The sequence below is a fragment of the Rousettus aegyptiacus genome, unplaced genomic scaffold (assembly GCF_014176215.1).
Source record: "Rousettus aegyptiacus isolate mRouAeg1 unplaced genomic scaffold, mRouAeg1.p scaffold_m13_p_10, whole genome shotgun sequence".
NCBI lineage: Eukaryota > Metazoa > Chordata > Mammalia > Chiroptera > Pteropodidae > Rousettus > Rousettus aegyptiacus.
The window spans coordinates 53,894,323-53,915,301 of NW_023416285.1; the positions used below are offsets into that span (position 1 = coordinate 53,894,323).

General features: G+C 32.9%; 1 protein-coding gene across 3 annotated transcripts; it reads left to right on the forward strand.

Annotated features, from left to right (window-relative positions):
- The first annotated feature begins 719 nt into the window (after positions 1-719).
- LOC107499312 (UDP-glucuronosyltransferase 2A3-like) lies at positions 720-20,697 on the forward strand. 3 transcript variants are annotated; one of them, XM_016123373.2, is made up of 7 exons: positions 822-938; positions 1,237-1,506; positions 4,243-4,391; positions 13,477-13,608; positions 14,884-14,971; positions 15,355-15,574; positions 15,981-20,697. In XM_016123373.2, exons 2-7 carry the CDS (start codon positions 1,245-1,247, stop codon positions 16,258-16,260), a joined length of 1,131 nt encoding a protein of 376 aa, XP_015978859.2. In that variant the 5' UTR covers positions 822-938; positions 1,237-1,244; the 3' UTR covers positions 16,261-20,697. The 3 variants fall into 3 exon arrangements, with proteins under 3 accessions (XP_015978856.2, XP_015978858.2, XP_015978859.2); XM_016123370.2 differs by having other exon boundaries at positions 720-1,506; XM_016123372.2 differs by having other exon boundaries at positions 720-1,506; positions 15,355-15,506; positions 15,981-16,092.
- Positions 20,698-20,979: the final 282 nt, after the last annotated feature.

A 20,979-nucleotide genomic window follows, 5' to 3' on the forward strand; every position in this document is an offset into this window, starting at 1 on the left:
AAATTTGATTAAATATATTTGCCTGCAAGTTTAAGTCCAAACCTATAGTATATCTATCAAGACTATCTAATGTTTCTTATTTCAGTCTACCTGTCTTCTATAAACTACTGCCCACAACTTTCTCTGTGATTAATACTCACTGGAATGCTTTCTCAATATCCTAAACTTTTCTTATTCTGTTCATGTGAAATCTGTCATTTGTCACTCTCTGCCGAGATCCTACCAAGATGTTTGTCTTACCTCAAATGTTATCTGCCTTACTAAAGCTGTTCCCAATAAATCCATAGAGGAGTAATTCTGGTTTTTTTTTCCCTCAAGAATTCTGAACACCCTGTACTGTCCCTATGACTCTTAACAGAATATTCCCCCATCGATATCCATGTTTATTTAAGCAAATTATTTGGCTGTTCTACATAGGTAAAAAGATGTGGAATGTGTGTTCACCTAAACCTTCTGGCACCTTTGAGCAGAGTGGAATGGTTGTTGCCAAGTGTTTCTGTATATGTTTCTGTGTGTAAAATGTTAACTTTAGGAGGTTCCTATTTGTTATCTCCCTTGTTGCCAATCTAGAGAATAATTTTTAAGTGCTGAAGTTGGAAGAGTTTCTCCCAAATATATTTACATTTCCATTTTATTCCCTTGGTAACTTGCAAACAAATAAAAAACTTTTCCCTTTAAATGTTAATGTTTAACTTATTACACATCTTAATTGCCATTCGTCTCTGTGCTCAGCAGAAACACACTGAAACCACTGTAGAGCAGGGTGCAAGGGAGCTGCTGCCATGGTGTCTGAGAGGGGTGTTTTGGTGATTCTTCTGCTGCAGCTCTGTGGTGTTGGTTGTGGATTCTGTGGGAAAGTTCTGGTGTGGCCTTGTGATATGAGTCATTGGCTTAATATGAAGATCATTCTGGAGGAACTCACAGAGAGAGGACATGAGGTAACAGTGTTGACGCCTTCCTATACTTGGCTCATCGACTACGAGAAACCTTCCCAACTGAACTTCGAGGTTTTGCTTCCAAAATATGACAAAGAATTAATGAAGAAAGCAAATGATAAATTTCTAGACCTAATTATTAATGTCTTGCCAAATGTAACACTCTGGCAATCAGTGATAAAACTGAAAGAATTTTTTGTTGAAATAACGGAACATTTAAAAATCCTATGTGAGAGTGTAGTCTACAATCAGACACTCTTGAAGAAGCTTCAGGAAACTAACTATAATGTAATGATTATAGATCCTGTGATGCCCTGTGGAGAGCTGGTCGCTGAGCTGCTGAAAGTCCCTTTTGTGTTGACGTTAAGAACCTCTTTAGGAGGCATAAAGGAGAAACATTGCGGGAAAATTCCAAGTCCACCTTCCTATGTACCTGTTCCAATGATAGGCCTAACAGATCGAATGACCTTTCTGGAAAGAGTTAAAAATACAATGATTTCAGTTTTTTTTGACTTCTGGATCCAGGATTACGACACTCGTTTTTGGGACCAGTTTTATAGTGAGGCATTAGGTAAGATACTCTGCTTTTCATTTAAAACATGTTATCAAAAGAAATCAAGAAAGATTTAAGTGAAATCTAAGTAAGTGAAAGGAATAAAATTTAAAATATCTGTCTTCCATTTAAACTCTATAAGTGACAGCAAATGAAACTAAGTGAAAATGGGAGCAAGAAATCACTTGCCATGGTTACTCTTTCTTTACAGTTATGAAACCATTTCTCATAAGATAGTTTGATACTTGTTAGGTTCATGCCTAAAACAATACAAAACACAAAAATAGTTGTTAATCTTAATGATAGATTGTTTGCTCTATTTATATAGTATATATAACTCTGGTGGATTGAGTTTTCATATTAGAAGATTTATAGCTATTCTTGGTAAAGAGAGAATAATATTTCTTCTAAGAGTAAGATAACCTACTTGTCTGACACTTGTAATACTGAAATATGATCATTATTAACAAAGATATTGTATTTAATTCACCTGAATCCGTTCCAGCAATTTTGATAATTAATGATGGTTACCCTCAAGCTTACACCATTTTTACTGGAACAGCGTGCCCACCATTCTTCTCTCTCTCATTAACTTCAAGTGAAACTTTAGAAAGTCCCATTTGGACAAATTTATCAAGGATGATAATGGAAAAGATTCCTTTGGTTCTTTATATTTCTTGGGAGAGTGATATACAAAAATCTGAAAAAGTAATTAGGAAACTCTAAAAGACTTTATGTCCTAAGCAGTGAAAGAGAGTAGATTTCTTTTTTTTTTTTACTTATTTTTAATTCCTTATCTTTTCAACATAAAAATGCTTTATTTTGCAATTTTATACACTCAGCTGTGATCTGAATTGGCCAATTCAGACAGGCTTCCACTTCAACTATCTTTGAGAAACACAAACATGAACTAACAAAGGATCATATCTGACACTCATTTATTTCACTGAATATCTAATTGTTTTACAGAACTAATGTTCAAAAATACCCACTTCAAAATTTCTTTGATTTAGATATGATTTGAACTTAAATACATTGATATGTTGTAATTTTTTATTAACAATAATCAGTATGCATTGCTTGAGTGAAGACTACATGTTAGGCTCTATAGATCTAGGTGAAAAGTACGAGGATCTTGGCTCAAGACTACCCTCAGCGGTAACTGAGAACTGTAATAGGTCACTGCCACATTTTGGTGTAATAGAATTATGAGTAATGACCTCTGAAAAGAATCAAGTTGAAAACAAGAGGACAGAAGCATATCAAAGGAGAAGGAGAAAAAATAGCATCTTCTATTACGTAAAAGTTGTACTGGCCATACATTCAGGCAACCTTTAAGTAGTCTTCAAAATTAAAAACAATCTCACTTGACTCATTTGATGATGATATCTACTTGGGAGCTAGAATTCAATAACCAATTAATTATATGAATAATATAACAAAAGGAAAAGGTGTATTGGTCAATTGTATTTCATTGTTTTATGTCCATAATTCTTGATGTGGAACTTTTCAAATATAACTTATAAAATTATTTACAACTATTTTATACTTCAGTTTACTCTCATTCTCCTTTCTTTTGTCTCCTCTATACTCATTATTGTGAATTACTGTTTTAAATATGGAATTTTCCTAATTGCTTTAAACATTGTCTTTCTAAAATGAATTCTAAGGTCATGTAAACTGAATCACCTAGGGAGAAAAATGATTATGAGAACTATAAGTATAACTAATGAAAATATCAAATAGAGATTTGTAATCAACGTAGAATTTGAGTTACAGGAAAGTAGGCATTTGGAGGGCAAAAGCACATTAACACAGAAACTAAGCGATAGAATTCTAATCTAATCTCTGTCAACTTTAAACAAAGATCTAATTTCAAAAGGTACTTGGGCAAAGATTTTTTATTATTAAATTGTAGACTTTGGACTATGTAACCTTGGATATAATTTCAAACATTGAAAAGTGATGACTCTAAAATGACTTTGATTAGAATCCTAAAGTGAAAAGAATTCTCATCTCAGTTTTTTCAATTTCTTTGTTACAAAACATTTATTTTTTTTAAATATAAGCAATTAGTTTTTGCAATTAGTCATTCTTCTGCATAAACATCCAAAGAGTAATAACTTAAATGTGTTCCCTTTAAAACAAATCATTTAAGACAGTAAAGTAAGTGTGTGATTATCCTAGTATGGACCCATATATCTCACATCCCCCAAATGGGGTCATCATGAGTATGAATTACTCAGAGAGTTCTTACTAATAAAACAGTGGTCCATCAGTTGAAGTGATAAGATATAACTCAGAAGGATAAAGTGGACTGATATTGATTCTATAAGAGTATGAGTAATCTTGATATTAAAACTTATTCCTGAGAGACTAGAAAAAGTGCAGATACTATGGAGCTAATCTATCATTCAATTGAAGAGAAAAATTAGTACTAAATTAATTTGTAGTTGGAGTTGTGGCTAAATGTTTGCTCTATTTTATGTTATAAAAATAAACTTGCATATAATTCTATATTTTTCTTTTTTCTCTCTCTCTCACTTACTTTCTCTTTTTTCATCTTACTATTTTTTCTTCTATTCCATATTATTTTATTAACATCCCTTTTCATTTCACATCTAGAAGCCACATGATTCTAGAAGACTTAAATTTATGTTTCCTTTGACAGTTCATTATTAAATTAGTGTTGAAATTGTCTCATTGAATTTATGGGCTAATTGCTTTCACTCAACTATTTTTTGTTTTCTCCAGGAAGACCCACTACATTATGTGAGACTCTAGGGAAGGCTGAAATTTGGCTAATTCGAACATATTGGGATTTTGAATTTCCTCGTCCATACCTACCTAATTTTGAATATGTTGGAGGATTGCACTGCAAACCTGCCAAACCTTTACCTAAGGTAAGACTATTAACATTGAAGGACTTTATGTACCTTATGATATGGTACCTGAATTTTCTTTAAAGATGATAGTCTTAATAATAGAGACATGATGCTGAACATCTTTGGCCACTTCATTTCCATTTTCCATGTCAGAGTAGCTGTCGTGAGTCTTTTAGGTATTATATTGAGAAATTAGGGTAAAAAATGACATGAATAAAGTGCATCTTGAAATATAACTGATAAGAGTGACAGGAAACTAGAGCCATGAAAATGTTTTTGAAGATTGCTGTAGTTTTCCTCACAGCATAACAGAGTTATGAACAAAGGCACTTATTATGGTGGTAGAGAGATAAACATGACACCCTTTGGGTTAAGTTTCACACTATTTAGTGGGTGAGAGGAAGTAAGTGTTGAGGGAAAAGAAGGAAATAAGAAAGACTCTTGTATTTCCATTTTGTAGGCTTATTTGATAGTGGTGGCTTCTACTGAAATAGAATACGTGTAGAGATAAAATTTGTTAAAGATTAATACAGTCTGTTTCATGACTATTCACTTAAAGGAGCCAGTAAAATTTTCAGGTAGAATTTTTTAGAAGCCATTTGGGTAATACAAGGTCTAAATCTTAGCACAAAGAAAAAAAAAGATTGGAGGTTATCAGAATAAAGTAAAGTTTATGAAAATGAGAGACACATTTGGAATGGATATTTACCTAACTGATGACAGGGTTATGTTTTTTGATTTGGATTGGGGTTCTTTTTTAAGAATGAAAAAATAAATGTATACCAGATTCCTAAGTCTTCAAAAAATATATATTGAGTGCCTAGAATATTGAATTTAATTATCACTAGAGAGTGAGGAGGAAAATCTTCATTTATTTGTATTATGGGAAAATCAACAAAATTCCTTTTTGAAAGTTGCAAGGAAATGGTATTCCTGGGAGAAATCTTGATTTGTTTAATGGTAAGATGTATATTGTTGAATGATATTTCATTTTAAGATTATTAATATCTATTTTCTTACCAATCAAGATATAACTGCAACTCAAACTCTATGAAGACTTGGTACAATGAACTAGAGAAACTAAAAAAGAAGTGACAATTTCTGTGACTCTCTGGATAAATTTCTATGCCAAACTATTTCTTATCTTTCCATTCTCACTTTTCTACACACACACACACACACACACACACACACACGCACACACACACAAGTCACTTAATTTCACAAAATCATCTTAGATAAAATGATGTAAGAGGGGAAATTTGTCCCATTCTAAATTAACATATCTATTGGTAAGAAGTTTGCACTGTATGAACAATCTCAGCTTACGGTTGTTATGTAAAAATTACTGCAGTCACTGGATCACAGATCAAAAAACAATGAGGGAGACTGATGCAAGCATCATAGCAGAGTGTGAAAACCTCTTCATATTGCTCCTTATACTTACAAGTTGGACAATTATAATTTAGCAAAGGATCTTCTGCTTAATATACAAACATACCTGAGGGATCAGTACATCTGAAGGTGGGAGCAGTGGAATGAGCAGGGTAGGTGAGACAAGGGGAAGGACAAGCATGGTGCTTGTAGAAGCAGCTGGGAGCAAGCTATAGTGATGAACCAGTCAGTTTTGGCTCTCACACTGAAACCCTGAGGATCAGGCAAAACAACATATCTACCTGAAAAGATGACTTCCATTACTGCAAAATCTATTGGTGGTGAGAATGGGGCGGGTATGTGATGAACTTACAGTGATCTTTCTGGCAGACAAGCACAGCCACTCACAGCTAATACAAGCATAGAGGCAAAGCCTTGGTCTTGTGACAGCCATTGCTAATATAGAGATGAAACTAAAAAATCATGATCGCACCTTCCCATGTGCATACCTTTGCAGCAGAATATGGTAGAGGTATAAACCAGTTGAGGAAACAGAGACACCTCTAATAGCACAGCACTCCTGGTAGCCACCAGTTACAAAATGGCAACACCCGGAGCTCACATGCCCAGAGCCTCGGCGTGTGCAAAATCCCACTACAGGGGTGGTGCCCCAAGACCAAGGTAACCTAGACACAAAAGGGATGCCCACCACCTCAGGAAATGTGTGGCATCTTCCATGACAACCCACTGAGATTCTGGAGGTGCTAAGTGCAATTAAGAGAAAACAAAACATGAGCTATAGCACCACTTATTATAAAACAAAAGAAAGACCTCTGCTTGTTAGCCTGCTGAATTGTTAAGAGCAAAATAGTACCTAAAAAAGAAAAGAGTTCACTTCTTCACATGTGCAGGCAAAGAATCCATCAGCACCATGAATAACCAAGGTAATATGGTAGGACAGAAAGGGATTTAAAAGTCTCCAAAAACCAAACTCAAAGACATGGAAGACTGTGACTTAAATGACAGAGAATTCAAATTGCTGTTATGAAAAAATTCAATGAGATACAAGAAACTCAAAAAGGCAGTTCAGTGAACTCAGTAATAACGTTAATAAATAAAAGGAATACCATACCAAAGCAATTGAAACTATAAAAAAGAACCAAACAGAAGTTCTGGAGCTGAAGAACTCAATAAATGAGAGGAAGAGTGCTTTAGAGGGTATTAGAAAAGCAGCAGACCAGATGAAAGAGGGAATTAGAGAGCTCAAAAATAGAAACCTAGAAATGACACAAGAAGAAATAGAGAGAGAATCAATAAATAGAAAAAAAATGAAATAACTCTATGAGAACTATTTGACTCCATTAAAAAGAGAAACATAAGAATAATATATATACCAGAAGGAGGAGAGAGGGAGAAGGCAACAAAGAGTCTGTTCAGAGAAAAAAATTGATGAGAACTTCCCAAACCTATGAGAAGAGATAGACATTTGTAAACAATAAGCTAACTGAACACCTAACTATCTCAACCAAAACAGCCTTTTCCAAGACATATTATATTAAAACTGTTGAAAAGTATTGACAAAAAAAGAATTCTCAAGGTACCCAGGGGGAAAAAAAGACTGTAATCTACAAAAGAAACACTATTCGATTATCATCATTCTTTAATAGAAATTTTCCAAGCCTAGAATGAATAAAAGAAAATATTGAAAGAGATGACCCACTAGCCAAAAATAATATATCCAGCAAATTTATCCTTCAGATATGGTGGAGAAATAAAGATTGTCCCAGATAAATGAAAGTTAAAGAATTTACCACCACAAGATCTGCATTGAAAGGCATTTGAAAGTAACTATTCTACTGAAAACAAAAAGACAAAAGAATACAGACTGAATAAAATGACAGACGGAAGCAGTAACACAAACTTACTTAAGAATTAAATAGTGAACAATTATAACAAAGGTTAAAAGGGCGGAAAGCATTAATAATAATAATTATAACTACTGTCATGCAATAATAAACACATTAAGTAAAAGGTGATAATTTGTGACAATAAAAATATAGAAAGGGAAAAGGAATAGGACTGAATAGGTACTGGTGAATGAAGATAAGATGCAAGCAGAAGAAAAAGGACTATTGAATCTATGAGACATTTTACACAGACTTAATGGTATCCACAAAACAAAAATCCAGAGCTGCAATACAAATCTTAATAAAAATAAGAAACAGAAGATAAAAATAGAAAACTAACAGACTAAAGTAACAGAAATACAAAGAAGAGAAAAAAGAGCAATGAAGATAAGGAGCAACCAGAAAACAAAACATATTTTTGCACAACAAAGGAAACCATCGACAAGACAAAAAGACAACCTATTGAATGAGAAAGATATTCGCCAATGATACATCTGATAAAATATTAATATCCATAATTTATAAAGAGCTCATATAACTCAACACCAAACAAACAATCCAATTAAAAAATGGGCAGAGGAACTGAATAGACATTTCTCCAAAGAGGACATACAAATGGCCAATAGACATATGAAAATATACTCAATATCACTAATCATCAGGAAAATGAAAATTAAACCACAATGAGATATTGCTGCACACCTGTCAGAATGGCAATCATAAAAAAATTCAAAAAATAACAAGTGCTGGTGAGGGTGTGAAGAAACAAGAACCTTCATACACTGTTGGTGGAACTATAAATTAGTGAAGCCACTATGGAAAACAGTTTGGAGATTCTTCAAAAAATTAAAATAGAGCTTCCATACAAACCTGCAATCTACTTTTGGGTATCTATTTGAAGAAAACAAAAACACTAATTTGGAAAGGTATCTGAACCTTTATAATCATTGCAGCATTACCAGTAATAGAAAAATGGAAGCAATCTAGATGTCCATTAATAGATGAATGAATAAAGAAGATGATTGTGTGTGTGTGTGTGTGTGTGTGTGTGTGTGTGTGTGTGTGTGTGTATAATGGAATATTATTCAGGAATAAAAAATTGAAATCTTGCCATTGATAGCAACGTGGATAGTATTATGCAAAGTGAAATAAGTCAGACAGAGAACGACAAATACTATATGACGGCAGTCCTCAACCTTTTTGGCACCAAGGACCAGTGCTCCTACAAGAATCTAATGCCTGATGACCTGAGGTAGAGATGAGGCAGTGATACTAGCACTGGGGAGTGCCTGCAACTACAGAGGAAGTTTCACTGGCTTGTCCACCACTCACCTCCTGCTGTGTGGCCCAGTTCCTAACAGGCCACTGATAGCTACCTATGTGATTAGGGGACCCATGCTATATGATTTCCTTATATGTGGACTCTAACTAAACAAAACAAATGAATAAACAAAATAAAACAGAAACAAATCTATAAATATATAGAACAAGTTGATGGTTGCCAAAGCTGAAGAGGATAGGAAGATGGGAATAAAAAATTAATTAAAAAATAAAACAAAAAATTTACATGGTTTACAACAATAATGCATATACATTTTGTACTTCATTTAAACATGACACTACAGCTGTATATTTATGTCTGTAATTTTTGGGTTGACAAAGCTGAATAAAATACTAATTGCTATGATGATATATACTAATTTTATGATACAAAGAATTAAAATATTAATTTTTACCTATCTCCAGCAGTACAAATTTCTAAAAGGTAACAATACACATACACACACATTAGTAGATTAAAGTAGATTAATTTAAACAGAAACTTCAAACATGTATTTTCTAAAAGAACTGATGTAGGAATAAAATATTCTCTACCACAAATGTGAACCAAACACACATTTCATTTCTTTCAAATATGTGAATTCTCCAACTTCTGGATCACCCAGCCCCTCAGACATTTTTTTTTATTTAGGGAGCACAAAGTCTTCTCCACAGCTGTCTAGAAGCAAACCATTCCCATTATCTATGGCTCATGAAGAAAAAAAAAAAGAAATAAAACGAAAATAAAAGGGCTGTAGTAAATCCTAATCAATAATTATCCTAAATGTAAATGGACTGAACTCACTAATCAAAATGCACAGAGTAGCAGGATGGATTTAAAAATGAAACCCAACTATATATTGCCTTCAAGAGACACATCTCAGCTCCAGAGACAAACATAGGCTCAGTATTAAGTGATGGAAGAGGATTCTTCAAGCAAATTGTATCCAGAGAAAAGCGGGTGTAGCCATACTTATATCACACAAAACAGATTTAAAGACAAAAAAGATAATAAGAGACAAAAATGGATATTTTATAATGATTAAGGAAACTATTTATCAAGAAGACATAATACTTATCCATTTATATGTACCAAACTTAGGAGCATCAAAATAAACAATTATTATAAGACCTAGAGCCAGAAATTGACAAAAATACAATTACTGTAGAGGACTTGAATATGTCAGTTACAGCAATGAATAGATCATCCAGACTGAAAGTCAATAAGAAAATATGAGCCTTAAATGAAACATTAGACCAAATGCACTTACTCGGTATTTATAAACAACAGATATGCATTTTTTACAAGTGTACCAGAAATATTCTCAGTGATAGACTGCATGTTGAAATATGAAATTAGTCTCAATGAATTAAAGAGGACTGAAATCATAGCAAGCATAATTTCGACTACAGTGGTATGAAACTACAAAAAAAAAAGCTAGAAAAGCCACAAATATGTGAAGATTGAATAACACACTACTAAACAACTACTGGGTCAAAAAAAAAAAAAAGAAATTTAAAAAGGGATCAAAAGATACATAGAAATCAATAGAAATGAAATATGATATACCAAAATTTGGGAGATGTAGCAAATGGTACTAAAGGGGAAGTTTACATCAATATAGGCCTACCTCAACAAACAAGAAAAGGACCAAATAATCCAAAATTACATCTTAAAAATGAGAAAAAGAAGAACAAATGAAATCCAAAGTCAGTAGAAGAATGAAAATAATAAAAGAGTGGAAATAAATGAAATAAGAGAACAAAAAAGTAATTTTAAAAAGGTAAAAAGAAGAAGAGCTTTGTCTTTGAAAAGATAAACAAAATTGACAAACTTCTAACTAGACTCACTAAGGAAAAAAAAAGAAAGAAAACTCAAATAAACAAAATCAGAAATGAAAGAGAAGTTACTGGGACACCACAGAAATACGAAGGATTACTCAACAAGATGAAAGGCTCTATGCTGCAAAATTGGATAACCTAGAAAATGAACTTTTTTAAATTTTAATTTGATTATTATATATCCCTACAGCACCTGGTCTTCCTAGGCAGTCTCCCATCCAAGTACTAACCAGGACTGACCCTGATTAGCTTCCGAGATCAGACATTGGACTTGTTCGGGGTGGCATGGCTGTAGACCATGGACTATGGCTCCACTGGGGCATGAACCCAGGACCTTTTGTGTGTAAAGCAGACGTGCCAACTGCTACACTATGGAACCACATCCAGGACAATTTTTTAAAGCATACAACCTTGCTAGACTGAATTATGATGAATTGTAAAACCTGAAAGACTCATCACTAGTAAAAAAAATTAAAACAGTAATCAAAAACTTCCCAATAAAGCAAGGTCCAGGACCAGATGGGCTCACTGGTAAATTCTAAATTCTCCTGAACTTCTAACAAAAAAAAATCAAAGAGAGAGGAATGCTTCTTGACTTATTTTGAGACCAAAATTACCTTGACACCAACACCAGGCCAAGGCATCACAAAAAAAGAAAAAAGAAAAGAAAAAAATAGAAGAAAAAGAAGAAAATTATAGGCCAATCTCTATAATGAACATAGATGCAAAAATCCTAAACAATATACTAGCAAATGTAATACAACAAAATATTAAAAGGACCATACATCACGATCAAGAAGGGTTCATTCCAGGAGAGCTGCAAGGATAACTGAGCATACACAAATCAATCATACAATATGCCACATTAACAAAGTAAAAGATAAAAATCATACAATTATCTCAATAGATGCAGAAAAAGCTTGTGACAAGATATAACATTCTTTTGTGATAAAAACAATAAAATAGTATAGAATACCTCATTATAATAAAGGCCATATGTGAAAAGCCTCAGGTAGTATCATATTCAATGGTGAAAAACTCAAGCTTTTTCTCGAAGATCAGGATCAGGAACAAGGATACTTACTCTCACCAGTTATTCAACATAGTACTGGACGTTCTAGCCAGAACAATCAGACAAGAAAAAGAAATAAAAGGCATCCAAATTGGGAATGAATAAGTAAAACCATCTCTACTTGCAGATGACATGATTCTGTATATAGAACACCCTGAAGATTCCATCCAAAAACTATTAGAAATAATAAACAAATGAGGTAAAATAGCAGGATATAAAATCAATATACAAAAATCCTTTGCATTTGTATATACTAACAGCAAAATATCTTAAAGGGAAATGAAGAAAACAATCCCATGTAGAATCTCAACAAAACAAATAAAATATTTAGGAGTAAATTTAACATAGGTGATGAAGAAACTTTACACTGGAAACTACAAGACATTGTTGAGAGAAATTGAACAAGACAAAAAAAGATGAAAAGATATTTCATGTTCATTGATTGGAAGGAGTAACGCTGTTAAAATGTCCATATTACCTAAAGAAATATATAGATTCAATGCAATTTCTATCACAATTTCAATGGCATTTTTCACAGAAATAGAGCAAAAAATTCTAAAATTTGTATGAAACCAGAAAATACCCCCAAATAGCCAAAATAATCCTGAGCAGAAAAGAACATAGCTTAAGGTACACACTCCCTAACTTAAAACTATACTACAAATCTACAGTAATCAAATAGCTTTGTTTTGGCAGGAAAACAAACGCACAGAACAGAAGAGCCCATAAATAAACCTACACATATATGAGCAACTAATTTAACACAAAAGAGTCAAGATTATACAACAGAGAAAAGGAAAGGCTCTTAAATGGTATTGAAATAAGTTGCACAGCCACATACAAATGAATAAATCTAGACTAGTAATTTGTACCATATATAAATATTAATTCAAAACATTTAAAATTTGAATGCAATACCCAAAACAATAAAATACATAGAAGAAAACAGAGGCACTAAACTTATGGATCTTGGTCTTAGATGGATTTTAGTGAACTTGACCTAAAAAGCAAGAGAAGCAAAAGTAAAAATAAATGAATGAAACCACATCAAACTAAAAAGCTTTTGCACCGCAGAAGAAATAATCAACAGAACGAAAAGGCAACCAACTGAATGAGAGAAGATGTTTAAACAAAACCTCTAATAAGGGGCTAATATCTAAAATACATAAATAACTCACACCAATCAATAATTTTAAAAAATCCAATTAAGAAATGAGCAGAGGACTTAAATACACATTTTTCTAAGGAAGATAAACAGATGACCAATCGTCAGATGTTTAATTTAGACTCATTTGGGGGCTTTCTTTTGAGGAATATTTTTATGAATTTGCAAACCACCCAATTTTTAATAAAATTAAAACTCATTAAATGGCTATTCATTGATCAATGATTAGGTTTGTAAGGCACAGTTTTGAGACACATACTTCTTCCTAAGGATACTAGGTGGTCCTAGATGCCAAAGATAAAAATAGTCTAACCACGTCTCTGACAATTCCCTTGAATCTTCATGTCAGAAGTGTAAATCAACTTTATTTTATTCCCTATGATGCTGAACCTTTGTAATACAAAGAATTTTTTTTCTCTACAGAAAATAGAAGAATTTGTCCAGAGCTCAGGTGAAGACGGTGTTGTGGTGTTTTCTTTGGGTACTATAGTCCAAAATCTCACAGAAGATAAAGCCAATCTAATTGCCTCAGCCCTCGCCCAGATTCCACAGAAGGTTAGTATAACCTTTAATCCTTCTGGGCAGCTGTTTACCAGTTGGAGACAGAGTGTGGCTGATGATATCTTTCTAGGTAAATGTTAAATCTCATTTTACAGGTAACATATAAGGTACCAATAATAATTTTAAAATGTTACAATGGTGAGTTTAGGCACATTTGAGCCTTGCCTACTGAGATTTGCTGTTACTGTGGAAACAAAGCTTTTAGGAATCATTTGTTTTTAATGAGATAGAGATGAAAACAGTAAGTCTGTTGCTTACTTTTTAGTATTTGAAATCTTAAGCCCTATTCTGACTGCTCTCAAAATAGTTCTAACATGTAATCACTCTAAGGACCAGGAAAAGGGAGAACAAAAATGATAGAGATGAAACATGCTCAATAACATCCTCCAAATCTTTGATTTTATTGGGACTTGATTCATTACAGTTGAGCATGGAAGTAGAAGCCTAGAGTCATTTAGTCTTTTTATTTAGAGTTTTCTAGAATTAAAAGGCCATGGAAATATTAACATTATATCAATCTGCATGTCCTAATTTATAATATTCAATTAATTTTAATGTTATCACCACAATTCTAGATTTCCGTTCTTTATATATTGCTATTTATGAAATATCTAAGAGCTCTTTTTATTTTTATATTTTGTTAAATTTCATAAAATTATATAGAAATTCTATATAGAGGAAAAAAGGCTAATCACAAAAACCAAAGCAAACATATTTCATTGAACAATGGAATAAAAGTAAACATATAATCTCATTCTACTTTAAAAAAAAAGAAAAAAGTTTGGGGAGAAAAAAGTAGGTAAGAATAAAAGGAAGATGAAAAGATAACTAATCATACAAAAAAAAAGTAGGTAAAATCTAAAGCAGTATATTTTTGGAAACATTAATTTGAAGATAAAACTATGATGGCCAGAGACATAAATTTATACAGAAGTAATTGTGGCCATAAAAATTTTAACTTCTGCATTTTAATTGAATAGACTAGTACCACCTTATTTCTTAATTCTTCACTTACAATCTCACTCCTAGAAGCTTTGAAGTGATAATAGAAAAAAAATTAGTATACTTAATAGGCAACTACAACAAGCTCTTTAAAAGAGATGATTGTAAACAGTTCCACTATTTCTTTCAGTGTTTACAAAATATACCCATATACTCCTTTTCCAACTATCACCTAGAGTGGATGAGTAATTTGTAAATAGCTCTACAACCTGAAAATGTCATTATTGTGTAGTCGTACTTGTGAAATGTGCACACTGTCTTCCACAGGTTTTATGGAGCTACAAAGGAAAGAAACCAGCCACATTAGGAGCCAATACTCGGCTCTATGATTGGATACCCCAGAATGATCTTCTTGGTAAGACTGTGAAGAAGAAAAGCTATATAATTATTGACAAACAAGTTATTTCATCCTTCAACAGCTAACATTAACATAACAATATCAATAAATATTTAACAATTATAAATATATCTTTTAAAAGATATAAAAATTTGACTATTAATTTTATAGGTTCACACTTGCTATGATTCAAAGGAGTTTTAGTCAACCCAGAGGGAATTAATGCATCCTTTTTCCGGGATAGGAATTTTCTGTGGTAGCAATGTCCCATGCACTCAGCTTCCGTAGAACATATTGCCTTCTTTCATGACTTATCCCATAGATCTTCCCCTTCTGTCTCTGAAATTCTGCTACTGTTATAATGAAATTTTTATCTGCTTCTCATTCTATCCCCAAACTAGGTCATTCCAAAACCAAAGCTTTTCTCACTCATGGTGGAATTAATGGGATATATGAAGCTATTTATCATGGAGTACCTATGGTGGGAGTTTCCATAGTTGGTGATCAGCATGATAACATTGCTCACATGAAGACCAAAGGAGCTGCTATGGAGGTGAATATGAACACAATGACCAGTGCAGATTTGCTCAGAGCTTTGAAAACAGTCATAAACGATCCTTCGTAAGTACTACTGCTTTCTAAAGAATTATCATTGATTGTATTGTGTACCATAAAAGAAAAGGTTAGAGATCATGCCTATGAACCTTTTAATGGATCTTTCCCCACAATATTGAGTCATTCACCAACTTATTCTTGGAAATCTCCAGGAAATTATAGTTCATACAATGTCACACTTACTACTTGGCTCCAATTAACAACTGGTTTATTCTGTTTTCCTATGTCTGCATTTAACCACATTCTGCTGAGAATACTTTTTTTTTTAATCTTCCCACTATATCTGTTAAAATTCTATACAAGAGCAGAGTCCATATAACAATTTCTATGGTCTTTGATTGATTTTTATAACATTATCACAACTTACAAAAACAAAATTTTATTAATTTCTTTCTTTGTATTTGCCTTCTAGTTATAAAGAGAATATGATGAAGTTATCAAGGATTCACCATGATCAACCTATAAAGCCTCTGGATCGAGCTGTCTTCTGGATTGAGTTTGTCATGCACCACAAAGGAGCCAAGCACCTGAGGCCAGCCATCCATGACCTCACCTGGATTCAGTACCACTCTTTGGATGTGATTGGATTTCTGATAGCCTGTGTGGCATCTGCTATATTCTTGGCCACCAAATGTTGTTTGTTTTCTTATCAAAAATTTGGTAAAAGAGGAAAGAAGGAAAAGAGGAAATAGATTCATCCAAGTTTGGCTGATGCCTGAGTGAATAATCCTATCCATTCTAGCCACGAAGAGTTAAATGAGAACACAGTATCTCTTCCCTGTTTTCAAATTTCCCATCTCTCAACTTTAGACTAAAGAGAAAGCCAAGAAGTCACAAGGCCGTTAACTAGTAAGCATGTCCCATTCTTTCTTTTTCTAGTCTCAAGTGTTCCTCTTTACACACTTTATGACACAAGAATATTTAGAACTCTGAAAGTTCTATTCATGATATCACTATTTTAATTGTGTATCCTTAAGTGACATGACAATTGCTGGAGAGAACAAATTATGAGCTGAATTCCATGGATATAGGGGGCTCAGAATAGTACAGTTCATAAATTGCAACAGATTATATGAAATAGGAAAATAACTTTGAAAATTAGTTTTGTTATGAAAAATATGATTTTCTCTTTTAATAAAAGTATGTCTCTCCACTTGCCCAAAATTACTGGGATTAGACTAAAATTGAAAATAACAATGATGAGATATTCTGCTTTGGAAGGTTTATGAAATTTCCATTGAGCTCAGTTTTAGTCTACTCAGACAACACAAAAAGATACCACAAACTCGATGGCATACACAACAAAAATTTACTTTTTTGCAATTATGAAGCCTAGAAGTTCAAGATCAATATGTCAGCAGAATCGGTTTCTTATGGGGCCTCCCTTTCTGATTTGTGGATGGCCACCTTTGCCCTTTGTCTTCTCATGGTCTTTCTTCTGTGCTCCCATGATAAGAAAGGATACCTTATGTCTCTTCTTTTTCTTACAAGGACACAAATCCTGTGGGATTAGATTCCTACCTTCATAATCTGATTTGATCTTAAATACCTTGTTAAAGGCTTTGTCTCCAAATATAGTCACATTGGCAGTTAAGGCTTCAACATATAAATTGGAGAGGGAAGGGACACAATTCAGTCCATAACAAATTTTACCAAACAGTGATGGCTCATTTCTGTCTTTACTCAACTATTTCTTGTGTGGCTTTAATGTACAAGGGACAATTTTGAGTATTTCCTTAAAACAATGAAGATAATCAATAAAATAACTTTGTTTTTCAACAAATGAGGATGTCAGTAATGTTGTAAGGGTAAACACGTTATTTCATAAGAAATAAATTAAAGAATAACTGAAAAACTATTTTACTAAATTTAATTAGATTTTTAAAGACTAGCACAATTGATAACTGTAAAGTTAAATGTCTATTCGTTATATTTAAACATCACTAGTATTCATAATTAAAATAATAATTTTAAAAATGAAGAAATTTCCTACAGAAAAGACATATACTTGGAATGTAAAATCTTCGCAATTTTTTCCAGTCTTCATGTTCTACAAATGTAAATTCATCAGTTAATTGTTAAAGAATATAAGCTAGTAGAAGACCTGCTTCACCAAGATGTGGTATATTAAATATTTATCAACAAAGTACTCTAATGTAAAGTTAATATTCATATTTTAATCAGTTACACATTGCTTTAACACATATTAAACATTTCACTAAGTTTTCCCTCTCATCATGTTAATAGCATATCTACTTAATGTTTTATTTTCCATTTTTGATATATTAAGAAAAGAAAAATGAACTCCATGGACTTACTAAATATTTTGAAATTCATATACATCTTACTATGGTATATTTATAAACTACTTTTCAATTTAAACTAACTATATAATGAGAAAATAAATATTACTTCTTGAATGCCAGGTGACTAAAAGTGTCAGATTGCTGCAAAAATTTTCAAATACTGAGAATTATTTATATAATGTTAAAAAACTTTTTAAAGTACTTAATACTTACATGTTTTGACTTTTACAGTTTTATTGTATCTTAGAAAGCTATTTATATTTACTTTCAGGTAAGTCTGTTCTCTGCAAATAGAATGCAACAAATGGCTCAGATCCAGTAAGAGGTGGCCTGCGATCCCTGAGGCTGTGCTCTGCATACACTCAGGCATCCTCCATGGACTCTGAGACTGGCCATTCTGGCATAGAACATTTGCTGTCCTTCAGTAGCTGCTGTTCATATTCCTCCTTTTTTGAATTCAGTTAAAATCAGACTTGATTTGGCCTTCTACTATCTTCTTTTCTTGCCAACAAATTAATAGTCTGCCACAGAAGATATAAAAAGAGCTTTTTGCTATGCAGTAACTTTTATGTTTATTAGAAGTCCAAGCAGATAGATCAAGTCTGGAATTTAGAAAGACATTCTGTTCTAGAAATATGAAATTGGATATCCATAATATATAGCTTTGATATATTCTGCCATGGGTCTGGATGAGATCCTATGTTAAGTGAAATTAAGGTCTGTATATTGATTATTGTCCCAATAGGAAACAGTGTTTACTCAAGATAATTCAATTGTAGAGACATTAGAATGCGACTACTCCCAGAAATTTTGGCGGAGTCAAGGGAATAAATAAGAGATGATTAGTGCCCAGAAGAAATTATCAATCTCAGAGTGGAAAGAACAAGGAGAAATATTATTATTAAACCCTAGAAAAACTAGTTACATTGCTGATACGGGTCATAGATCAACAGTTACTACCAGGGAAGCAAGGCCAAAACAGAGAAGAAGCAGGAAAGATATTTCTTTCCTCCTGCTCTGATTATCTATAGGCCTGAACCCCTTTAAACCCAGCTGGTAAAACTCTTAGGTGATACAAATGGCATTAGCCAGAGTCCCTGGAGCAAATGTTGGGATGGAAAAGAGCGAGAATAGACTTCCCTAAGCAGTCATTCTTATAGTTGTTCAGATGAGGTAACTCTCATCTCTAATACAGCAGAGTTTATCAGCCACAGTACTTTTGCACAGCCTTTATAGTCTCAACTTTTAGAGCTGCTCAACAACCTGAAGAGGATAATTTAACATTTTTTACATAACATTACATTTGTCTTTTGTCCTTGGCAGTGCCTCCAATGCTCACGGTTCTTTAATTGGTGATATGATCTAAACCTTTGTTCATTCAGAATCAACATGAAGATCTGTTTTTATTGGTTTGTTATACCTTTACACTGACTTATTATTGGACATCAAAGTATTAAGTGGTGCCCTAGTGATCTTCATCTCATTCATTCAATGTCTACCAGAGCTCAATAAAAACACAGAAGCTATCTCTCAAATGCAGAAAACTAGTCAGAGAAATATAGTGTGGTTTTGTTCCAAAATCCTAAGGTTCCTCTATCAGGATTTTTCAAGGATTTATTTAATATTTTAATTTTTTTTTATTACGGTAACACTGGTGAATAACATTATAAAAATTCCAGGTGTACAACATTATAATTTGATATCTGTGACCTCTATTACATGCTCACTACCAAAAGTCTAGTTTCCAAATATTGATAAAATCCATTTATTATCATATATTTTACCCCTTTTACCATTTCACCCTCCACCTGCTCTTTTTCCCTCTGGTAGTCACCATTCTGTTGTTCATATCTATGAGGGGTGTTTTGTTTTGTTACACTTGCTATTTGTTACTTTTTGTCTTAATATACATGAAGTATAAATAGATTAAATGATTTTCTCAACGTCATATGACTAGCTAGTAGTTGGAGAATTTTACCATAAACAGTAAATATTGTTAAAAAAATTATATTGTATATACCTTATTTATGAATATATACCTCTGACTGTAAAAGGGTCAGTAAAGAAGAGAGGTTAAAGATATAGAAGAGAAGAAGGATAACAAAAAATTGAGGGCCTCAGATTGTTTGGTATTAACAGGGGTAAAGGATAGCATACTTTATTCATGTAAATGGGGAGAAGAAAGAAAATAGTTATATTGATAAGAAAGTTTATAACATTTAAGGAAGCAAATAGTTCAATTCCTTGCAAAAATAGAATATAAAGGTTTTTTTCCCTTTAATTATTCATTCAAGTTTTATGTAGATTAAAATGTTTTCAAAGTCAAGCTATGTACTATATATGTTTTACCTAAGCTGAAATCAGTTTGTTCATCATATCTTCTATCAAATTCCAATCAGCAGTGCTTTAAAACTTTCCAGAATCCTTGGCGAACTCTGTGTTTTTTCCCTGCTCTTGACAAAAATCACCCCTCCTGTTTTACTAGGAGAATATCCAGTAAATGATTCCATATTCCTTCTTCATCTGTTGTCACATTGCTCATCCTCCACATTAAGCCATCCTCACTGGCAATGGGAGAAGCTAGTTTCAGTAGTGATCACTGCTCACAGTATAAGAAAAGAAGCTTTAATAAACAGGGGCATTATTTTTGTTTTATTACTCCAATTATGAATGTCAAGTGACATATCAAAGTACAGAAAGGCAATCCTTCCCTCATAATTCTATATTTTCCCATTGGTCCACTAAAGTGTCAATGTAATCTTATGTCTCTTCAAGATAATCCTGAGAACTTTAGCCAAAAAATAAACTAATTTTTCAAACTCATCACATCTTCTTTTTTCCATCTTCCTAACTGCAATCCATAATGATACTTTGTTTGTTTTTCCTTAGATTGTAACTACCTGCTTCCTACAGCTTAGCCATGGGGAAATCAAATAAAGTACTTACATGAGCCACGCAATGACAAATACCACTACGACAAAGACTATAAAGTGAAAGTCTTTTTAGCTTGCTTTGGAGTTGCTCATTTGGCAAATAAGTAGCCCGTGTTACACAAGAAACAGAGACATGACCCCTGATCCCTTCTTCCATCTCTGACTAGTGAGA